This window comes from Vulpes lagopus, chromosome 11 (genome assembly GCF_018345385.1).
Source record: "Vulpes lagopus strain Blue_001 chromosome 11, ASM1834538v1, whole genome shotgun sequence".
Lineage (NCBI taxonomy): Eukaryota > Metazoa > Chordata > Mammalia > Carnivora > Canidae > Vulpes > Vulpes lagopus.
Genome location: NC_054834.1, coordinates 37,693,980 through 37,718,917, shown reverse-complemented (window position 1 = coordinate 37,718,917; position 24,938 = coordinate 37,693,980). Strand labels below are relative to the sequence as shown.

At 36.0% G+C, this 24,938-nt stretch overlaps 1 protein-coding gene across 1 annotated transcript in view; it reads right to left on the bottom strand.

Moving 5' to 3' along the window:
- The window catches only part of USH2A (usherin), a 689,554-nt gene that overhangs the window by 519,924 nt on the left and 144,692 nt on the right, over window positions 1-24,938 (bottom strand). Inside the window, exons 14-15 of the mRNA XM_041722698.1 lie at window positions 13,243-13,406; window positions 1,963-2,121 (exon numbers count right to left, since the gene is read on the bottom strand). Coding sequence (XP_041578632.1) covers window positions 1,963-2,121; window positions 13,243-13,406 — 323 coding nt within the window. The remainder of the gene's footprint in view (window positions 1-1,962; window positions 2,122-13,242; window positions 13,407-24,938) is intronic.

Below are 24,938 nucleotides of genomic sequence, written 5' to 3'. Positions count from 1 at the left end.
CACAATTTCAGAAATAATCCAACCAGTGGCACTGTCATCTTCAAAATCACTTCCAATATTTTTATAACTCTCTCTTCCCCTATCACAAAAGTTTAAGTTTCAGGACACCTGGATCATGCTGATATTTGGAAGAAAATAAACATTCTAGTAGCAGGTTTTTAGGATACTTTGCCAACATGGCAGATGTAGACAGATGTTCATTTCCCTTTGCAATCTGCATCATGAAGTTCAGAGTTGCCATTAACTTCAAAGAAGAGCTGTAATACTGGAGAAACATTTAGAGTTAACAGAAAGTGGACATAATAATGTAGGTGCATGTCAGGCAGGATTAGGTGCAAAAGTCTAACCTACTATACATATACAAAATAGAAGTGTGTGCTACGCAAAAGTTTTAAAGCCAATCGCTATGTTAAAACAAGGCATCTTCCTAACCATTTTGAGGAAGATTACAGAACTTCAGTCCCTCTATAGAACCTTACACACTTTTCTTCTAACTAATTAAGTAAGTTAAACTGGAATTTGGAAAATTGGGCATTAAACAAAGAGAACAAAATGGAAACTTGAATTAGAATCACTACTCCAATGTTTTTCAAACTATTTTCTTAAACTAGCTTATAGCCAAACATGACTAGAGGAAAATATCAGAGAAGACAGAGCTAAAAGGATGTAAACATTTCTATTGCTTCGTTTTGACTTTAAGGAAACTATGTAAAACATCTACTAAGATATTTTTCTTAAAGACAATGGACCCCTATAGTTTGATTTCTATAAGCTCCTTTAAAATATTCATAAAAGTTACAGATGCAAAGATAGTCTTCATGGTTTTTTTACATAATTTCTCTTTCAATTTAAATTCATGTTATATTTCTGTGGAAATGGCCATGTATGCATAAAATTACATTGTTTGCACGAAGGCTAGTACTCTGAATCCACTTTTTTAAAAGTCCATTTTTAACCTAAGAAATTTAGGGATCCCTGGGTGGCGCAGCGGTTTGGCGCCTGCCTTTGGCCCAGGGTGCAATCCTGGCGACCCGGGATCGAATCCCACATCGGGCTCCCGGTGCATGGAGCCTGCTTCTCCCTCTGCTTCTCCCTCTGCCTATGTCTCTGCCTCTCTCTCTGTGACTATCATAAATTAAAAAAAAAAAAATGTAACCTAAGAAATTTAAAAGCTGAATCCATATAATAGAAATATTTAATAAACCTTCTGTAATTGTTATGCCCAGAGAAAACTATAGATAAGCTTGTTGTAAGTCTTCCAATATTTCTACATATTTTTGAATTAAAATATAACTCAGATTATTTGTAATGCTTTTTATTACATTACACAATGTGTCATGGACACTTTCCATTCATCAACTGTAAACTAAGATATCAGTTTATAGGTAATTATATCCTACTATTTACTTCCAATGTATAAAGATCCCATAATGCCATCTATCACAATTTATTGAAAGATTTTGTATATCTGAATATTTGCTATATTTTCCCTTTACAAATAGTTTAGGCCTGAACATATTTTGTGTCCATGTATGACTGTTCATTTAAGATAAGTATCTTAAAGGAAATTTGCTAAGTCAAATGATACACAAAAGGATATGGTTTTTCATACGTTTTAACAACTTCCCGATTAAAAGTGCCAATGAACATACATAGATATTCCAGGAGTTTATGCAAACTCTAACTCCTCCACATCCTCATCAAAGCTGGATAGGGTAATTTTTTTTTTATCTTTGAGAATTTGATAAGCATTAGGGCTTATCAAACAAGAAGCTTCCCATTTTTATTTCATTATTTTGAAAAAGAGGAGATTGCTCCTGAGACTCATAATTCTTTTTCTGCTTGAAACACTCTCCACTAGGCACAGGAAACCACAACATTTATCCTCAGTGTCACAGAAATTAACTAATATATCAATTCTCAGAATATTATATCTTTCTATCACCAAACCTTTAAACTTACTGTATGGGTATTGATCTTCAGTTGTGTAGATTTCAGAACTATCCCTGAATAAACCATAAGTAAGCCAATGGGCATTTGGAGAATCAGGTGGACTCCAGGAGAGATTGATAGCAGAAGAACTTTGAACTTGTCCTCTAGGTGGAGGTTGTTGGGACGGAGCTAAATTATAATGGAGAGAGCATTTATTAGCAAAGGCAATCAATAAGCACACAGGTACACTGAAGTAAGATAGCCAGGAAAGAGGTCTTTCTGATTCAGGATTACTTTATCAAGAAGACATGTGGTTTACCAGGACATTAATAAACAGAAAGTACACATCATGAGTTCTCTAAAACAAAGCTTTTTGTCTATACGCATAAAACAATTTTGTAGGTCAATGCAGCTGTCCTAAACATGGTTGGGGAGTGGACCACAAAAGTTTGCATTAAGCACTTCTTCTTCTCCTTCTCCTTCTCCTTCTCCTTCTCCTTCTCCTTCTCCTTCTCCTTCTCCTTCTCCTTCTCCTCCTCCTCCTCCCTCGTTCTTCTCCTTCCTCTTCTTCTTCCTCTTCTTCTTCCTCTTCCCTCTCCTCTTTCCCTTCCATTTCTCCTTCTTTTCCTTCTTTTTTTTTTTGAGAAAGTATCCAAGAATATATAACACTTATTTTTTACTTAACTAATTTAAAAGTTAACATAAATAAGTTATGTTGAAACTTGAAATTTAAGTAGTATAATTTTTGGATTTTTAAGCACATTGCCTTGTCTTGCTTCACAGAGCACAGCAAAAAAGAAAGAATAATAGTTGATGATACAAATGCCCACGGATGTCATGGATATTAAATAGTCTAAATATTAGCAAAAAAATAATTTGAATGTAATACTATGTGGATATGCCCATACCTGTTAGAGGTGCAATGATTGTTAGAAGTAATATAATTTCTTCTATGAGGCACATAAGAGCATTCATCTGACTATTTTAGTGATATTTTATGTAAGTATACACTATGAAAACATTATCTCTTATCACCGCATATTTTCCTCGATCTCCCTCTTTTCCTTCATTATGCCCTCCCCCCTGAACATATAAAGGTAAAGGAGAAAATAATGTCTAACTATTTTTTAAGGACAATTAGCCACCAGCTTATTTATTACCTCCTGGCTTAACAAAATGCATAATCCTCCATCTGTTTAAAGAAGCACATCCTAATCAGAATTTTTCATTAAATAAGATATCAAAGGTTTCTGTGTTACCTTACTTTAAAAACCATTAATCTTCTTGTTAAGAAGTTTCAAAAAAATCATGTATAGAGATGAATCAATCAAATAATTATCAATATTTTTAAAATGTATTTTGTATTTGCAGTCACTGGGTGATAGGATTTCAGGAGAAGAGAGAAAATACATTTAAATTAAGTAATGTAATAAAGAGCTTCATAAAGAAACTATTTTCAAAAGGGTAGGCAGAGAGTGTAAGAAAACCAAAAGAAATGGAGCAGTAGAGCTCCTTTACTATTTATTTTAGAGGTCCTCAAGACCACCCCCAGGTTCAATGATTCTCAGTGAGGATTGCAGGATTCATCCTATAGTCCTACTTATGGATAAGATTTATTATAGCAAATGAACAGAGTAAAATCAACAGAGGGAAAGGTACATGGGTGAGTCCAGGGGAAAACAACCACAAGGTTCCAGTCACACAGGATATCCCTAAATCCCCTGGCAGTGGTTTATGAAAAGATGTAAAATGTTGCCAACCAGGGAAACCCATTAGAAACTCAGTGCCCAGGATTTATATTGGGGGTATTTACATAGACAGCCTCTGTCTGTATGCATAATTCTAGATTCCCAAATCTAGAATTCTAGATTCCCAGAAGGAAAGCAGGGCTAAGAATAAACCATTTGGTTGGACAAAATTTAAGAGACAGTGAGCCACTCTTATCTCTTCTGGGGATGGTGAGAATCCTCACATAGTCCAAGTTCCCAGATGCCAGCCAAAGGCTAACTTTGTAAGCAGGTCTTTCTACAGATAAGTGATCAGGCCCACTATGTTAGCTTTTTTCTAATACACTATGCCTAGCTTAAAGAGGCATAGCACTCAGGCACAGAAAGGACTGTAGGAAGAGCATCATTTGACAGGAGCTATGACTACTCATGGCAGGATACAGCCAGCTCAAGACCAGTTCAAGACTGCTCCTGCACTGCAAGAAGCTGAGGATTAAATATTCCAACTTCCCTTTCTGCCAGCCCTCCAGATGACTGGCCAGGCTCCCACTAGTAGCTGAAGCCAACCAAGAGTCAGAGGGCAAGGGGGTCTGCTGATGCAGACCATACAAAATCTTGGGGAACAGAGTGGGGGAAGTATAAAGTAGTAAAGTGAAGTTATCCTGCAGACCAAGCAAAGATTTTCAACTAAGAGCTTTTACTAATTCATCAGTATTCATGATGGATACACTCCACTTTAAAGACATGATATAATCCAATAATAACATTTTAAGAAAGTATTTCAAGAGCACTGAATTTGAAATATACAAAATTCCATATATTATGCACAGGCTTCCTAAAGACAATGTCTCTTATCCTAAGGGAGATGATATTGATGTCATATTTTTAGAGAAAAAATATTCAAACAAGATATGCTCTCACTCTTCCTCTTTATCTTTTTTCCTTCTTTGGAATTTGCATGGTTCTATTAAAACTCTAACTGCCCATATGCCTAGTTAGACATAGGACAAGAATAGTACCAATCTCAAAGTGACACAGGAAAAAGAGAATCATTTCCAAAGAGGACCTCATATTTTTGAATTCAGCAATTCACCATATGCGACATGGTCATTTGCATTGGTTGAACACTGACAGTGCATTTGATCTGCCAGTGATTTTTAATTTAGGGCTCCATATCCTGTTGTTCTTGGTGGAACCACAAAGACTCATAAACCGTCTCATTTATAGCACTTTGAAAGAGCCTTGTAATCTATGGCAATTGAATATTTTTTCGTGAATATTAGTGACAACATCTAAAACTCTGCATGCTATCAGGAACACAACAGATTTCAGAGTTAAAGCAATCAAAACTGTCCTTCAGACTATTTTCTAAGACAGCAAAATACTTTTGGGATGGTTGAAAGAAAGATACATGTTTCCATCCCATATCAAAGGGTAGAGAAAATGATTTGCAATACTTGAGAATTTCCTTGGCAACATTCACAGACACAAATACACAAATAGGCTCTTTCAAATGTTTAAAGCTGATTACTTGTTATGATCATCTCTAATCACAATCATGTTCAACTTTGCAGTGTAAATATATAGTGCCTGTATGACCCTGAAAGGAGAAGGCTTAGATGGTTCAATACCACTCAAAGAATAAATATTATGAAATTCTGGCCATGGGATAGCTTAAACTCATCCTTTTATGTGCTGAAAGGTGAATTCTGAGAAAATAGTCATATATTCATTCATCAAAATTGCCAAGTATGGTCATTGCATATGCCAGACTCTCTTGTACGGAAGGATAATACCATATTGTAACTACATTGATTTGTTTGGGACCTGTGAGTTTTAATCCCAGCTTCAGCACTTTGGTAATTGTTTGATTGTAGTCAAATTTTGGTTGAACTCTCTGAATCTTTCCTCATCTATAGTAAGGGGAGAATAATGTCTAACTCTCAGGGTTATTTTGAGTATAAAATGAATGTGTGTATCCCTTTTTAATGAAAGGTTCAGAACACTGTGACTATGAAGACAGGTGTTTAGATTTCCTTTGTATTTTTGTCTTGCCGTCCTTTGGGGGTTATCCTTGTGTGCATGGTCCCAGATGGATATCCAATATCCAATTCAACAGGAAAGGTAAAAGGAGAGACGGAGGGCATGCCCCATGCCCATGAGAACACAACTCAGGACTCCTACACATCACTTCTGCCCACATCATTTCAACTAGAAATTTGATGACATGGCAATACCTTAACTACAATGGAAGATATGGCCATGAATCCAGGTCTAAGCACTATTAATATGAAACAAGTAGAAGACAGTTATTGAGGACAACTTAAAAATATCTTTTATGGATGAAATTTAAAATATCTAGAAAGTTATACAAAACATTTTAAAAGTAAAAGGAAATAGGAGTGCTTCTAATTGTGGCAACATCAAGAGTTTAGTGATATAAAACTGAATGAAATAATCAAAATAACTGTTCTGGAAGCTCTAAATCAAACATAGGCAAATAAAAAGTTGATAACATTTACCTACTCTTGAAAAACTGGTGGGGCTTTGAGTAGTAACAGTAAGAGTGTGTGACCTTTAGGTCAGGGTTTATTCCCATAGTACCAGTTCCGTAGTCAGGTGTGTTAGTTTTAACAGTAGGGCTGACCATAAGCAGTAGCTTTGGTGCCACAGGGCACTTACTTGATTTGGAGTTGGCAGAAGAAATTCATAGATCTGCTGTCTAAAAGTGGCACAGTCAATTGGGAAGAAGAGAGAAGACCCACAGGTTTTCTAGCCTGAGAATATGCTCCTAGTTAGGTTAAGTGGTGAATTTACCAGATAGTAAGCCAGGAGATCCTGGGTATAAGAGAGGCATGGGAGGCCTGAGATAAGCTCTCCATAGATTCCTAGCTGGCTATAAAAGTAACAAAGTATGTGAGGAAAACATGAGAGCCAGGGAAAAGTGAATGCCAAAGAACGGAGAACTAGTTGTAACTCTAAAAACATCCTCCACACCATACATGTATTGATCGGCAGAAGCTGTATGGTCTGAAAGTATGTGAGCACAAATACTGCCCAAATCTTTGGCCGATTCAGACACAGCAATGACTCCTAAGAAGTCAGGCTGTAAATAAAAATTAAAATTAAAAAAAAAAAACTGATTAGATGTCAACCGCTGTACACAGTAGTGGAGAAAATTTTCCACCATTTAAGTCTATGCAAATTACTAAAAAATATCTAACAACTTAAGTGTTTTCAACATAAACTTATAACACACTCAAAGAAACTGAACTATACTCATAAAAATAGCAGTCGAGAGAAACAGACTCTGAATGATCCCCAATATTGGGTACATAAAAAACTACTTCAATGCAGCTATTATAAATATGTTCTAAGAATTAAAGAAAAATCTGATGAAGATACAGTAAAAAAGGAACTTTAATACAGAAATAGAATATCTAAAAACATTAAATTCCAAGCTAAACAAAATAGTTACTGAAATGGAAATTTCCCTTAAAAAGGCCTTAATGACAGATTTGAAAGGAAAGGAGAAAGGATCAGTGAACTTGAAGATAAAGCAAGAAGTAGAGGGGCTTCTGGGTATCTCATTCGGTTCAGTGTCCAACTCTTGATTTCAGCCCAGCTCATGGTCTCAGAGTGGTGAGGTCAAGCCCTGCATCAGGCTCTGTGCTGGGCATGGAGCCTGCTTAAGACTCTCTGTCTCTCTCACTCTTCCTCCCTTGCCCCTCCCCTGCTCACACACATGCTCTGTAAGGAAAAAAAAAAAAGCAATAGGTAGAATATAATGATACAGCAATGATTTAGCCAATACACAGAAAGGAAAAATATAGAACAAAAATAATCACATCCTCAGACACCTATGAGACAATATCGGGTCTGAGACAATATCAGGTGCACCATGCATTGAAACATGTGTCATGGGATCTCCAAAATCAGAAGATAGAGAAAGTGGCAGAAAATATTTGAAGAAATATTGGCTCAAACTTCTCAAATTTGATAGAAAACATTTATCTACATTCCCAACTAGTACATTGAATCCAAGCAGGATACCAAGAGATTCATACCAAACAAATCATAGTCAAACTGCTGAAAGGCAAAAACAAAACTTTTAAAAGAGTAAGAGAAAAATCTATTCATAGTTGAAGAAAAATATAATTAAAGGCTGGCAGAAACGGAGGCCATACGGTAGTAGAATGACATATTCAAAGTCCTAAAAGGCTTTGTTATCAAGAGTTTTATCCAGAAAATGTATTCATCAAAAGGAAGGAAGGAAGGAACAAACGAACGAACTTGCAAATAATTTTTTTAGAAATAGGGGGAGAATACATTGCTGGCAGACTAGCCCTGCAAGAAATTCTAAAGAAGTCCATCAGGCTAAAAGGAAATGACACAGAGAAATAAATTGAATCATGTGAAGGTAAGAAGAACACCAGAAAGGATAAATATGTGGGTAATCATTAAAGACTCTGTGTATGGGGACGCGTGGGTAACTCAGCGGTTGAGCATTTGCCTTTGGCTCAGGGCGTGATCCTGGAGTTCTGGGATCTAGTCCTACATCGGGCTCCCTGCATGGAGCCTGCTTCTCCCTCTGCCGGTGTCTCTGCCTCTCTCTCTTTCTGTGTCTCTCATGAACAAATAAATACAATATTTAAAAAACGACTCTGTGTATGTATGTACATATTCCTATTCTGTTTCTTCCCTCAAATCATTTTTAAAAACCTTATTACTGGGATCCCTGGGTGGCGCAGCGGTTTGGTGCCTGCCTTTGGCCCAGGGCGATCCTGGAGACCCGGGATCGAATCCCACATCAGGCTCCCGGTGCATGGAGCCTGCTTCTCCCTCCGCCTGTGTCTCTGCCTCTCTCTCTCTCTCTCTGTGACTATCATAAATAAATAAAAAAAAAATTAAAAAAAAAAAACCTTATTACTGTTAAAAGATTTATGTTATTGCAATGTAGGGTTTACTACATACACATACATATACACACACATACACACATGCACACACACATACACACATTTACATGGTATCATAACTCAAAGATCGGGAAGGAAAGAGAGCTATATAAAGAGTTTACCTGTCATATTTTGCCAGAATTAAGTCAGTACCAACCTGAAGTAGACTGTGGAAAACAAAGATGCATATTCTAATTCATAGAGCAATTGGTAATAAAATAACACAAAAGTATGGATTAAAAAGTCAACAGAATATAGTAAACTGATTTTCAACAAGGTTTGCAAGAACCAAGGGAAAAATAGTCCTTTCAATAAATGGTGTTAGAACAATTTGTAAGCCACATTTGAAATGAATGAAACTTGAAACTTAACTCATAGCATATATAAAAATTAATTCAAAATGGACCAAAGACCTAAATCTAAAAGTTCAAACTGTAAGACTTGTATAAGAAAACATAGGGAAAAAATCTCCATAACCTTGGATTTGGCAATAGTTTCTTAGATATGACACTAAATGTATAAACAATACCAAAAAATAGACAAACTGAAATTTATCAAACTTTATTTATTTTTTAAAGGTTTTATTTATTTATTCATGAAAGAGAGAGAGAGAGAGAGAGGCAGAGGCATAGGCAGAGGGAGAAGCAGGCTCCCTGTGGGGAGCCCGATGTGGGACTCGATCCTAGGACGCCGGGATCACAACCTGAGCCAAAGGCAGATGCTCAACCACTGACCCGCCCGACATTCCAAATTTATCAAATTTTAAATCATCTATGCTTTAAATGACACTATCAAGAAAGTGACAAGAAAACCTGCAGAGTGGAAAAAGACATTCGCAAATCATATATCTAATAAAGGACATGCACCTAGAATATATAAGGAACAATTATAACTCAGTAGTAAAGACAAATAACCCAATTAAAAACAGGCAAATAACTTGAATAGACGTTCTCTAAAGAAGATATACAAATAGCCAATAACCATGAAAAGATGCTCAATATCACTAATCATTAGGAAAATGCATATCAAAACTATAATGAGACAGCATCTCATACACATTAGATGGCTACTATAAATAAATAAAAAATAATGTTGGCAAGGATGTGGAGAAATTTGAGCCCTTGTGCACTGTCAGTGGGAATTTAAAATAGTAAAGCTGCTGTGGAAAATAGTATGGCAGTTCCTCAACAAAATTAAAAATAGAATTACCATATGATCCAGCAATTCCACTTCTGATTATATGCCCAACAGAACTGAAAACAGAATCATTGAAAGCAGAGTCTTGAAGAAATGGCTGTACACGCATATTCATAGCGGTATTACTCACATAAGCCGAAATATGAAAGCAACCCCAGTGTCCACCGACAGATTAATGGATAAGCAAAATGTGGTACATGCATACAATGGATTATTATTCAGCCTTACAAGGAAGGGAATTCTGAAATTAGCTACAAAATGCATGACCCTTTAGGACATATGCTAGGTAAAATAAGCCACCTGCAAAAAGGCAAATATTTTATGATTTCATGAGGTTGTTAGATTATTCAAAATCATAGAGACAGAGAGTAAAATTGTGGTTACATGGGGCTGGGGCAAATGGGAGATAATTACTGTTTAATGGGTATACAGCTTCCATTTCACAAGAAGTAAGGAGTTATGGAGATGCATGGTAGTGACAGTTGCACAGCATTAGGGATATATTTAATATATATTAAACTCTGCATTTACATATATGAAATGTGCATTTAAAAATGACTAATATGGTAAATCTTATGCCATATACATATTACCACAGTAAAAATATTTTTTAAAAGGGATCAGCTACAAAAGCCTCTCTGATAAGTAAGGATAAAGAAAAAATATGAGTGATAAAAAGATGGATAAATAACCAAAGATAAACATAGACGTGAGTAGTGCCAAGAAGACTAAAACACAAATGAGCTATGAATTATATATGTTTAATATATATACACATATATATTATATATGTATAATATATATACACATATATATTATATGTGTTTTCACATATATGTGAAACATATATATACTACATGAATCATATATATAATATATGTGAAACACCATAATCTATATATAATATATGTGAAATGTATGTGTATATATACATATATGTTAGTTAAGTTCATGGTTAGAATTTTAGGGCAAATGAAATTCCACTCCATTCACTAGTAAAGCATACAGAAAGCACAATTAATACCTCTCTCAAGAAGAATGACTATCGTTTTGAAAGCATGAAACAAATATTGATAGGAAAGAAGTGAATCACGAAATAAGGAAGCAGATTATGAGAGAGGGTCTAACTACTTTATCTGAATTCAATTCTCCAGCACTCTGGAAATTATATGCTCAGATCCCAACTCAAGTCCCCATCCATAAAAAAAAGGGGGGGTGGAACTACAGATGATGTTGATAACCTATTGCCAGTGGCCTCTAAGGAAGTGGAAAAGATAATAGTTATAATCCTGTGGTTCCCAAACTGTATAGAAGCACACCATGAAACATTCTAATGTTCAAGGAAAACACATGCTTGACATCTGTTGGACACAGAGGAAAATACCAGCCCGAGGTAGTTCACAGTTTCAACAATAGATAGCACTACATTCCTTTCAATAACATCATATCTTTGTGAAGCTGGTTGTTCCGGCTGTTGCTAGGATAAAAGGCAAGTACCATGTAAAATTCAAGGTGGAACAGCAAGGAAAGCAGGCTCTCTCAAACTCCTGCGACAGCCAGCATTTCCTATGCCCCCTATTCACTCCCTTCTACTGTAAGTGTATCCATCACTTCTGCTGACTATGTTTCAAGCTTCTTCAAAGTCAGGAATCTTGTCTAATTTTTTTTTAATGAACTACCTCTGTTATTACTGAGCTTCCAATTTTGCACAGTGTTTTACAAATTTTGTGAAACACATACCCAACACAGCAGCAGCAACAACCACCGCAAGTAGTTGAACAAAATGTATTTAACACCAAAGATCACAATTTTAAAAAGGAGATTTAAATGTGTGTGTGTGTGTGTGTGTGTGTGTGTGTATGGAAGAACAATTATGAATATACATGTTTTTTAACTATTTAAAATTGGAAGCATTTGGAAGGACAAGAAGGCTTAGCCCAGGGAAAGAAAGATGTAACATAAAACTAAATATCTACTACCACTAAGAAATGTAGGCCAGGTAGTCAATGAACATATCTGTCCAGTTTTGCCTGAGGTAGAGTTCCTAGACTGTGTCTTAGGTGTAAGAATAGTTAGAAAAAAAGTGGAGCAGATGTTAATATTTTTACACAAAATTTGTGGCAGAACCAATCAGAAATCACTAAGATTCAGTATATTCTATGTAATATTCTCACAAAATGATGATCTACAACTGACATCCAAAGCTATATGTTGGAATTCCTGTTGCACAGAAGTCACTCAATTCTATAGTTAATCAATGAATAACAAATATTAATTAAATACTCACTGAAATCCAGATTTATGTTTAGACTATAGTTACACAGAAAGGCAATTATGATAGTCCTTTTCCAAAGAAACATAAATGCTCTTTGACTTATACTAACATCCAGAGAGACAAAATAAAACATAGGATACTGAAGATAAACTACACGGTACAAAATCTGAATATGTCTTGTTAATCATTAGCTATACTCTGCCTTCAACCACCTCAAAATCCAGTACAGTTGCTGTGGAACCTGATTGTTTTCTTACTTATTTCTCTTTCCCTCAAATGTAGATAACATAGTTCCAAGCATGCTTGTTTATGATGATTCGTCCTGACTTAAGGCATTCCCTAGCATTGTGACTCATGATAGTCTCCGGACACCTCAAGGAGAACATGCATTGTACAATATGTCGTAGAGGGCTCCTTACCACATGTTCTCAGCAGGAATTTCTTAAAAATTCTGGAAAAGGTAAGGATATACGATCTTAGAGTAAGTATAAATAATCAATATGCTATGAAACTGTCGGACTGCAGTTGACCTTGAGAAGTCAAGTCAAGGCAATGGAGAATGGTGTGGAAAAGTCAAAAGATACTAAGATGTAACCTTTAGTTTCTCTGGAGTTAAAAATGGAACTGTGAATGTTTAAATAAGTAATACAACTTATAAAAGAAGAAATATCAAATATAGGAGTTATTTGCTATGATAAATTGTGATAGTTGCTATAAAATCAATAAGCAATTGATAATAGCATAGTACCCATAAAATTTGGGGGATGGGCGGGTAGAAGGACATAACTTATAAGAAATAAGAATAAATCTCACATGTATTATAGAAAATTGGCTGTGAACATCCTTATTTGGTGGGGTGACCGATCATTTTGTCTTAACCAGTAGTGTTTTTTGTACTGAAAGTCCTGCATCACTGGAAAGCCCAATGTCTGGGGAAAACCCGGACTCTGGTCACTACATTAGTGATCTAGTCAGACAAAATGCCTTAAATTGTCCACTACTAATATAATTGACCATTTTAATAATGTAACCAAGGAAAAAGAACACAGATTTCATTATATATATAATGGGTTCTCAATGCAGAAAGAAAGTAACAAGACACTTTTCCCTGCATGATGCTTCATCTACCAATACAGGGCCAGAGTTGACTTACTTTTGCTGCAGCCCAGTGGATTGTTCACATCCAAATGGCTTGCCCTGGGAACACAAGTATCACACTTGGAGCCAGTGACAAATCGTTTACAGAAACACTGGCCCGTGACCAAGTGACAGGTTTCATTCAAGGCTCCTGAGAGATGACAATTGCAAGGCTGACATCTAAAACAAGACAAATAAACCATCAAAGAGAATAATGTTTTGATTAATAATTCATAGTATAAATTAGAGCTATCAATAACTGTGAAATAAGATGATCTGTTTTAGCCAATATATCGAAAGAATACTTGAGCTAAACAAATAAACAAACACAACATCAAACAAGACAGAAAAACAATCTTGAACAAAATGTTGCTCATGATAAAATCTCTATGCAGCCTTCCCTTTGTAAACTAATTAATAGCACAAGAAAGTGTTATATTGCTTTTTTCATGCCACGATACATCTTATGGATTATTTTGAATGCCAGTCGTTCAATTAAGAATATTGTAGATTTTTTTTTAAAAAAGCAATTCTTCTGACAGCTAAAAATCTAGATTATGTACCCATAAATCATCTTTCCAAGTACCTATCAAGTTTTGAAGAACACTGTGTGTGATAACCATGGGTCTCCATAAAAATCTCAAAATTCTATATTTAGTTTTGTAAAGACTAAATATTACTAAGAAAAGAGTTTGAAGAAGACATGTTCCAGTACTGTCGATGCCCTTAATATAGGTTATATTTCATTTTCTGTTTTATGCACTAAACTCATTTATCCAGAATGGTTGTAGAATAGAGCATTATCCTGATTTATGAAAAGATGTTAATGATATAAATATAATGAGATAACTTCATTCCAACTTAAATTTCTTGGATCTAAAGTTGCTTGTAAAAAACAAAAAAAATCACTGTCCTGGAATTTTGCCTGCCAGGACAAATCTGCTTCCTCTGGGTAAACTATTCAGATTCTTAGTGTATGCCAATGTCATTGATCAGGATAAGCAATCTTGGCACCATGAAGTATCAGAGAGGCAAAAAAAGCACATGCAAAAAGACAACTCACTTGTAAACAGGAACGTTCCATGCGGTACATTGAAAACAACATTAAATGGATTCACCTCTATTCTCTAATAAAGATGTTGGATGGAGTTTCTTTATCCCCCTGCAACTTCTACAGCATGATCTCTCGGGTAATCATTCAACACCCTTAAAAAGGCCGATAAAAGCTACGGACTGCTAAATAAGCTGCAAATTTGTTTTATGGACTAATATCACCTTGGGAATAAATAAAGTACAGTTTCTCTTGAAAACCACCGTACTGTAGTTTGCCCTTTTTTATGTCACGATAAAAGGACATTTTCCCCCTACAAACAAGTATATTAAGTCCTTTATGAATAGACATGCCTCAGAACTCCATTTCAAATAGATGTTTTATTTAGGCTACTTAAGTATCAGAGCTGAAGAAAATTATGCATTGAAATTAAAATGGAATTATAGAAGCAACAAAATATTTGATTTGCTCTTAATTTCATTATATGCCATTACTTAGAGTATATTGTTTGTAGGCTTTTAATGTAATATTGGTAAGCGTAAACAATAAGAGGCAAGCTTCTCCCAAGGCACATATATATCACTACGCTACTCATGAATAAGTGTCTCTTGAGTATTTCAGTTTTTATTACCATTCACTCATGAGACAATCACACTTATTTTACATACAGTACATTTAGAGTAATAGTTTCCAGTGTATAACATAATTCCTTTCCTTGATATAGTTCTATTTTCTTCCAGCTAGCTGCCACATGCTTAACTTCAAGTCAGCTCCGTCAATATCCATGGGATATTAAGTTCTGAATCCAAATGGAATAAATAAATCGCTTCTTAGGAAAGCATGCAATATTTTGAGTAATTAAATGTTACTATTCCTGATTTTATAGTCTCTTATTCCAGCTGTTGTTCTATCTAACTTATCTGACTTGTTATAATTGTTAGACTTCAGTGACAGAGAATTTTACCTGAATGAAGTTCATAGGAGACTTTTCAGAATATTACAGTTTGTTTCTAATTCAAAGGACTAGGGATGATTCTGTAATTAAGGCCTAAGTAAAATAATTCCTATAAATTTCTCAGCCACTCAAATATAAATTTTAAACATTTCCAAGACTCCTTAGCAAATAAGCTACAACTTTGATGTCATTTTATAAGTTATTCCTTCTCAAGAGCACCTCCTAAATGAAATATATTTCACGTTTATTAAAATAAAATTATACATAATAAAGGAGAAGACATTTTAAGCTTAGAAAGAGAAACACCAAACTAAGATGAATTGTGATATTGATTTTGTCAGGATAAATGGTTTTTGTAATATTAATATAAAGAAACCTTTATTACACTGACTCTCCTGGTACAGCCAGAGCTTCTCCCGCAATCTGTTTAAAATCTTCATTTTTCATCCTTATGGGAAAACCTCACTTGCTAAATGGATTTCATAAAGAGTAATCTGTCAAGATTTATATAGATAAACAATTTGTGATGTTTATTGACCAGTTCATTATGGTAAACAAAACAGGAGTAAAGCATCGCTAATCTCTGCCAGCACTCTGCTATTATAGTTCTGTTTGGGCACCTTTGTAGCTCAGTGTTTACTGAGTACAATGGAAAATAAGTTAATTTGCTTCTGTCTCTTAAATCACACATCTCATATATTTTCCTTTCCAGGAACTTAGTCCAGTTGTGCAATTATAAGTAAGAGAAAGAGCTATCCTACTTATTATTATTATTGCAAAACATCACTATTAATGAAGGAGTGTGTTTCAATGATGCATTTCGTTGTCAGAAGCTTCATCATCTGCAGGAGGTCTAAGGATATGTTCCAGAATATACATCACTTTATTGACATTTCTCTTTCAACACCTCTCTTCTATTTGGGACCTCAACTCATGAGTACCATCAAATGTATTTAAATACACAGATTGACATAAATGATATTCACTGAGGTCCAATTATGTTTCAGGACCATAAGAGACACTGAGGATATAAGAAGGGATAAGATAGAATTGTCCCTGTCTTCAAGGAACTCAAAGTGTAGTGAGAAATATAAAATACAGCATTAATAAAGATGTATATAGACTATTTGATAGTTGAAAGACAACTATCCAGTCTGGTGGCAGGGAATGGCACAGCCAAAAGAATATTAAGAAGGAATCTTGGGGAGATGCCCAGGTGGCTCAGTCAGTTGAGTGCCCGACTCTTGATTTCGGCTCAGGTCATGATCTCAGGGTCCTGGGATTGAGCCCTGCGTCAGGCTCTGTCCTCATCATGGAGTCTGTCTGTCCCTCCTCCACCTGCTTGTGTTCTCTCTCTCTCTCTCTAAAACAAATAAATAAAATCTTTAAACAGGAAAAGGGGGAAAAAAAAGGAATCTTGAGAGTGCCTGGGTAACTCAGTTGGTTAAGTGTCTGAGTCTTGATTTTGGTTCATGTGATGATTTCGGGGTCCCGGGATTAAGGCCTGCATCAGGCTCTGTGCTCAGTGGGAACTCTATTTGAGGATTCTTTCTCTCCTTCTACCCCTCCCCGCCTCAAATAAATAACTAAATCTTAAAGAAGGAGGAGGAGAAGGTGGAGGAGGAAGAAAAGGAAAAGGAAGAGGAAGAAGAGGAGGAATCTTGGAGAAGATGGTTGTGCTGAATATGAAAAGCTGAGCAGGAATATGCCAGGCAAGTCAGAAGGGGAGAAAACAAAAATCAGGAGAAGGTATGAAAGTATAATCAATTCAAAATTTTTGGATATAAATTCAGAATAGGGAGGAGTAACAGACAGAGCCAAGCAGGATAGGTAAGCAAGGTCAAGATATTGCTAGATTAGGTGAAATGGTGACAATGGTGAGGGACAATGGGAAGGAGAGGGATAGATTTACTTATGTTGAGTAAGTGAAATCAGTACTATGAGGTAGACAAATTGAAAAGAGAAAGAAGGACATGGAGTTACCTCCAGTTTTCTAATTTACTGACAGGTAGGTGATGGGGACAACCGTTCAACCTAAAGAATAGATGAGGAAGAAATTTCAAATTGCTGAGGGAATTTAGACAAGGATTATTAATTATTATTAATGAATAAAAAAGAAAGAGGCTTTAAGGTGAATTGGAGAAATTGGACCAAGAGTGTTCTTTCATTAGTCACTAGCACAAAGACTAACACACAGTAAAGTTCAGTAAATATTGTTGACTGAACGAATGAATGAATATAGCACTAAGAAAGCTTTAGACTCAGAATAGGACATCACAGATAAATCAAATGTGACATGTAGCTCTGAGGACAATTTAGCTCTTTTGAGCCCTTTATGATCAGTTTAGCTGTCCCTCTAGCTAACCTCTCCCTCCAGGGAAAGGACCGCTTTCTGCAAGATTGGCCTCTGCTGTGACACCCTAAGGCCAGAAGAATTCTCAGTTCAGTCCTCTTGTTCAGGATCTCATGAGAGCTACAGTGCCTTAGAGAGGAGTTTGGTTTCCCCTTGGTTAAGATTATATTTCCTCTCTGTAGTAGAAAAGCATCTCACTGAGGTTCTTCGGTTTCTTTTTGTCACAGTCTATGAAGAGCATTGGATTCTGTTAGAGCTGGAATTAGAATTATAGGAGAGGGATTTGGGGTTTAGGGATTCTACTTGTGTGAACTGAAATCCAGACACATTGGCTTATTGAAGAGGAAGTGAGAATGGTATCATCTCATCTAGAAGGGAGGAGTTAAGGGTGCCCAGTTCACCCTCTCTAGCAAAGCCTTCCCAGGCACAGATAAAGAGACTCATCAGGATTAAATCTGCACAATGACTCTCTTGCAACAATGACATCTGAGTCCAGAGAGGTGGCATTCCTGGTCATTTAGAGAAAGGGTTGTTTAGCAAGATTCTGCACCCGAGATCCTTACCACTTTCCCCCTTTTTGACACCCCACCTAATCTCACAGACTGGTCACCAAATATTTAAAAGAAATAAAATCTCAGAAAAGTCATGATATTAACAATATCATATGTTTACATCTAGAAGAAACCCTCGTCACTTTCCTTAACCTCCGCATTATAGTAACATAATAACTTTGAGGTATGATTCGAATTCTTCAGGTAGAAGAGAGATTATACTTATTCTCTATGGTCCCAGAAAGCAGAAGTAAAACTAGGCAAAAGAAATTAAGGGATGAAATGATCTTTCTCAGAATTAGAGTGGTCTGAAACACACATGAGTTGTTTCATGAGGCAGAGAGGTTCTCTTTAGTTCCATGTTTTCAAGCAGAAGCTGAGTAACCAATTATTCTGAAAAGGTGTACAGGGCAGAGTCTAACCAAAATTACTTTAAGGTTCTTTCCAAGTCTAAAAAGTTATGATTTTATTATGCTTAGTGAAAATAAGTAATGTGCCCAAGGTGACAGTGAATCTGGTTACAGGGTTAGCAATCTTTATGTATAAAGAACAGACAGTAAATATTTTAAGCTTTTTGGGCCATTAGAACTCTGTTGCTATAGCAGTATGAGTGCAATCATAGATAATATATGAAGATGATTATTGCTGTGTTCTAATAAAACTTTATTTCCACAAACAAATGGAAGGTCAGATCTGGCCTGCAGGTCATAGTTTGCTGAACTCTAGTACAGTAGGTTGAATTATGACTGTTCAACAATGTCCGAGTCTTAATATTTGGAACTTGTGAATATGTTACATCTTACTTGGCAAAAGGAATTTGTAGATGGTATTAGGTTAAGAATTCTGAGATTGGATAAATTATTCCAGATTACCCAAAAGTTCCCAGTGTAATCACAAGGAAGAGGCAGGAAGGTGAGAGTCAGAGTGAAAAGTTGGAAGAACCCAAGCAGAGGTCAGAAAAGAGAGAAAATATGACTCTGCTGGTTTTGAACATGAAGATGGAGCCATGAGCTAAGGAATGTAGGTGGCCTCTCAAACTGGAAAAAGAAAAGAAATGGATTTTCTCCCAGAGGAGTCAACATGGGCCTGCTGACCCCTTTGAGTTTAGCCCAAAAAAAGTTAATTTGGGACCTCTGACCTCCAGAACTGTGAGAGAATAGATTCACATTGCTTTAAGCTACTACATTTGTAGTAATTTATTATAGTAGTAATAGGAAACTAATATGCCTGGTCAAGTGGAGAAGTCATAACTGGAACCCAGATATCCTGATGCCCAACACTGAGCTAATTCTATTACATCACACTATGCTACTAATTTATAAAAACAAGTATTTCTTAGAGAATAATAAAGAATCTATATGAAAGAAGAATATACTCTGTAGTGATCATGGAAGATTGTAAAAATGATCACAATTCTTCCCCCTCTCTTTATGCAGGCCCTTTAAACCAACTACACAATTCCATTATCCAAAAGCAGAATATTTTCCCACTCCTGTATATGGGCTGGTTTGTGACTTGCTTTGAGCAATAGACTAAGGCCATGGTAACAATGTGATGGTCTTGAGTGTAGGCCTCAAGGGTCCTGGCACACTTCTGCTCTCTCTCTGGGAACTCTGCCACTACTTTGTGGTATGGCTAGATTGCTAGACGACGAGAGATTTATGGCCCTTTTACATCCCATCACCCCAGATAATAGCCAGCTGTCTAACGAAGAGTCACTGTGGAGCATGAATCTGAGGCACATTCCCCAATATTCCCACTCTACACCATGCACAGATATAAGTTGACAAGTATATTATCTGCTTTCATTTGAAGTCATTGATCTGGTTCTCAAAGAAAGACCAATTGAGATCAATTGGTAATACACACGTGAAATGATTAACAGACCAGATCTATAATTCAGTGTTCAAATGGAGAATGTTTACAGAAAACCCAAAAATAATGTGGTCATAGAAGAATTTTACTTTATTGTATATTTTAGGAGTCTAAGCCTTTAGATTCTCTGGCCAGTCCAGATTCCAATTTCCTACTATCTTAAAAAATTACAGTTCAGGGCATGTCAGCTGGTAAGAGACCACTAGTGATACTTTTAGGTCCTAGCTCCTTAAGGCTTAAGAAAGACAAAATACAACTAATTAATACAGAGAGAAGAAGTCACTGGAGGATAAACTTTATGGGACTGTGATGTGTGGGTGGTATGTTAGAGAAACAGTGGTACACCAGATGAACTAGAACAGGCTTGGCCATGAGAAGGAGGAATTGTACTTACAGGTCAAGTTGAGGACAGCACCAGGATATACAGTGTGTCAAATATGGGTCTCAACTACCAACTGAGATGAATTGAATGTGGCCCATTTTTGTCTCATTGTTTTTGGTTTAGACAAATGCGATATACTTTTTTTTTGCTTTATTGATTTTCCAGTGGGCAGACTTTTTTTGCTTCATTGTTTTCGATACTGATTAAATCATGTTTGCTTTATATGTCAGAGGTAAACAGAGTGATTTTCGCACTTGGATCAGCTTTTTAAAATGCATGCCCCCTTTTTGTGATAGGTAACTTTTGAAGAATGAACCACTTGGATGAAAACAGGCAAATGATTTTCCAGCTCGTTATTGTTGTGTTTGGTGGATTTTTGCTGTTGTTGCTGCAGTTTAGGGTGAGGGCTTATTTTATTTATTTTGCCCTTGGAATATACAAAAAGTCTAGAAAATAAGCCAATGGAAAAATATAGGAAACATAACTGTGTACAATAAAAATAACACAGAGAAGAGCTGGTGTGATATGTGAACTTCATGGAGGGTTAAAGAAGATCCCCTGAAAATATAAATGGAAAAAGCAGATGAGAAAGTCAATTTATTTTCTAAATCATTAAAAAAGAGATACAATGATACTTGCATCTTCTCCTTGCATAATAAAAAATATTGACAATCTGCTTATAATTTTGGAAATTGGTGGAAAAAATTATATTTGTAAGTACCTACCAAAGTACCTAAGTCAAACAGATTTGATTGATTTTAATTGACTTCCTTTTTAAAAAAATTTGTCATCAGGGCACCAATAGTTACTTTCCTATGCAGTACATCTGTATATGTTTAGACTATAAGTGAGTTTTTCCTTCAAAAAAAGATTCCTTCTACTAAATGGAATCTCATAAATTTTAGTCATCTTTGTGCACATTTTCAAAATAGTCAGTGTTAGTATATACACACAATAACAACCAGAAGTCAACAAAGAGATTTCAATATCATTCAGGAAAGAAATGGAAAACATAAAAAGAATAAAATCCATTTTTATCTCTTCTCAATGATGAGCAAAAGTATAAACTCAAGCAATTCTCATTGTCACATTTTGAAATATCTTTCTCTATGACCTTCTGTGCCAGAAGATTTCTCTGTAATGATTATCAACGTTAAAGTGAAAAGACACAGCCGAACTCATCAGTGGAATAAAAGGGTCAACTCAAAGCACAGGCATTCCATATGACTGACTTAGCAGAGGGCAAATCCTGCTGATTTCCTTGGGCTCCAAATGGTCATAGGAAGCTTTATTCTTTCTATTCATTTCAGAGAAGCTACATTATATGTGGTAGCTCTTACTCCCAATAGTTCTTTCTAGTGGCAGCCTATGCTCAATATCAGAGTCAATCCTGTCTAATCTGTTAGAATCCTAAGCCCTACTCATATATGGGTAGTAGGACTTGAATTTTAAGATTTATATCTATCCCTTTACCACAATGATGATGGCATAGGATGGCATGAGACTTTTATTTTCATTTGGGGGAGGAAATTAGGAAAGTACTATAGAGGAGAATTAGTTTGGGGATCCCTGGGTGGCTCAGCAGTTTAGCACCTGCCTTCGGCCCAGGGCATGATCCTGGAGTCCCGGGATCGAGTCCCACGTCAGGCTCCCTGCATGGAGCCTGCTTCACCCTCTGTCTGTCTGTCTGTCTGTCTGTCTCTTTCTCTCGATAAATAAATAAAATCTTTTAAAAAATGAGAATTAATTCGATATTGGCTTGTTAAGAATGAAAGACACGCAAATTTAAACCTCAGAAAGATAGGTAACTACAGGTCTAAACTCATGGCAGGGAGCCGAACAGATGATGATATATGGAGAGCTGTTAATATTATATAATGGCTGAAATCATAAGCACAAATACACAAAATGAAGGAGCAGATTAAAAGAGGAGTTACCAGGAAAAGAGAAGATAAATCAGAGATATGATTTTGGAGGCCAAAGAAAGAGCTAATTTTAAGAAATAGGGAGGATTATAATTGATACATTAAAAAACCAGAAGTCATAATGTGGGGCTAAAACTTACAACCCTGAGATCAAGACCCAAGCCAAGATCAAGAGTCAGACGTTCAACCAACCAAGCCAGCCAGGTGCCCCAGTTAGATTGTAAAGCACAGGTGCAACAAGAAGAAAGCTAGAGGCATCACACTTCCTGATTTCAAAATATATTATAAAGCTACATTAATCAAAACTGTATGGTACTGACATAAAAACAGACAGACCAATGGAGCAGAAGAAAAAGCCCAGAAATAAATCCATATATAATCAACCCATCTTCAGTAAGGGTGCCAAGTATACACAATGGGAGCAAAGCAGTCTCTTCTATAAATGGTGTTGGGAAAATTGGATATTCATATGCATAAGAATGAAGCTGGGCCCTTATGCAATATACACAAATCAATTCAAAATGGATTAAAGACAAACATAAGACTGGAAGCTGTAAAACTACTAGAAGAAAATATTGGTAAAAGCTTCTTGATATTGGTCTGGGCAATGATTTTTTGGATATGACATCAAAAGCACAAGCAAGAAAATCAAAAATAGATGAATGGAATTTCATTGAAAGGAAAAGCTTCTACACAGCAAAGGAAACAATCAACAGATAGAAAAGACCAACCTATACAATGGGAGAAAATATGTGCAAACCATCTATTAAGGAATTAATACCAAATATATAAGAAACTCATACAATTCAATATCCAAAAAAAAAAGAAAGAAGAAAGGAAGGGAGGGAGGGAGACAGACAGAAGGACAGATGGACAGAAAGAATGGAAGAATGAAAGAAGGAAAGAGTAAGAGAAAGGAAGAAACCCAATTAAAAATGAGCAGAGGAAAATAATAGACATTTCTCCAAAGGAGACCTACAAATGGCCAACAGCTACCTGAAAAGGTGCTCAACATCATTACCCACCAGGGAAATGCAAATCAAATCCACCATGAGATACACCTCACACCTGTTATGATAGCTATTATCAAAAAGACAAAAGATAAACGTTATTGGTAAGGATGCGGAGCAAAGGGAGCCCATGTATACTCCTGGTGGGAACGTAAATTGGTTCAGAAATTATGGAAAACAGTGTAGAACTTCCTCAACAAATTAGAAAGAGGACTTTATGATAAGATGCCACTTCTCGGTATATATCTAAGGAAATAAAATCAGGATCTTGAAGAGATATCTACACCCTCCATGTTCACTGCAGTATTATTCATAACAGTCAAGATACAGAAACAAATTAAATGTCCATAAAAGGATGGAAAAAAGATGTGTCACACACACACACACACACACACACACACACACACAATAGAATTTATTCAGCTGTGAGAAAGAAGAAAATCTTGACATTTGCAACAACATGGATGAACCTAGAACACAGTATCCTAAGTGAAATGAAATACATCAGACAGAAATATAAATACTGTATTATGTCACTTACATGTAAAATTTAAGAAAAAAATCTAAGAAAAAATATCTAAGAAAAATCTAAGAAAATCTAAGAAAATCTAAGAAAAATCTAAGAAAAAAATGAAAAAGTCAATTTCACAAAAATAGACAGTAGGAAAATGTTTGCCAGGGGCTGGGGGCATGGAAAAATCCCTCACCTCACACACACACACACACACACACACACACACACACACAAAGAAAACAGCAATGACATAAGAAGATGGATATGTTAATTAGCTTGATCGCAGTGATCATTTCACAATATATATGTATATCAAAACTTCAAGTTGTACACCTTAAATATATACAATTTTTGTCAATTATACCACAATAAAGCTGAAAGGAAAAAAAAAGGCTAAATTCAGATAATAAAATGTCCAGTCCAGTATGTTAGCCGACAACTTCAAACTATTCAAAGAATAGATATTTCAAAGAACAGACTTCTCCTCTTTTTTTCTAGCTCGGTTGTGATGAAAACAGCAAGTCTACAACCAGAGAAGATAGAGTTCTATTACTGTTCTCTTTATTATTTTCATCTTCTCTCATGCATTGGCCAGAGGAGGGGTAAGAGCACCCAGGACTAGCAACCCAAAGCAGGCTGCTTTCTCTGATCCTACAGTGTACAAAGCTGACTCCACTAGAGGTGGTACTCTTGTGATTCCTTCTTTTATTTCTGTCCCTCTACTATATATCTCTCACCTGTAACTTTAGAGAAATCAGATGCATCTCTATTCCAAATGGTTGCTAACTAATTTGGTAGTCTACCAGAATCTCATCTTTTTCTCTATTTGTACCCCTTTGGCCTTCTGGGTGGCCCTTTGTACAGGTGCTAAGATAACCAACCCCATGCTGTCTCTCTTCCTTGTAGACCTTATCTAATCATGACAAATATACTCTTTTCCTTGCCTGAGAAACTCTGGGAGTATAAAATCATCAAACCACTCTCTTTTGCTTCCCTGACAGATTGTCTCTCCTCATTCAGATTTTCCAGGTCTAAGAAATATATCAGTCCACTGGTCTCCTTAACGTCGGGAGACACATATCACCCTGCAAGGCAT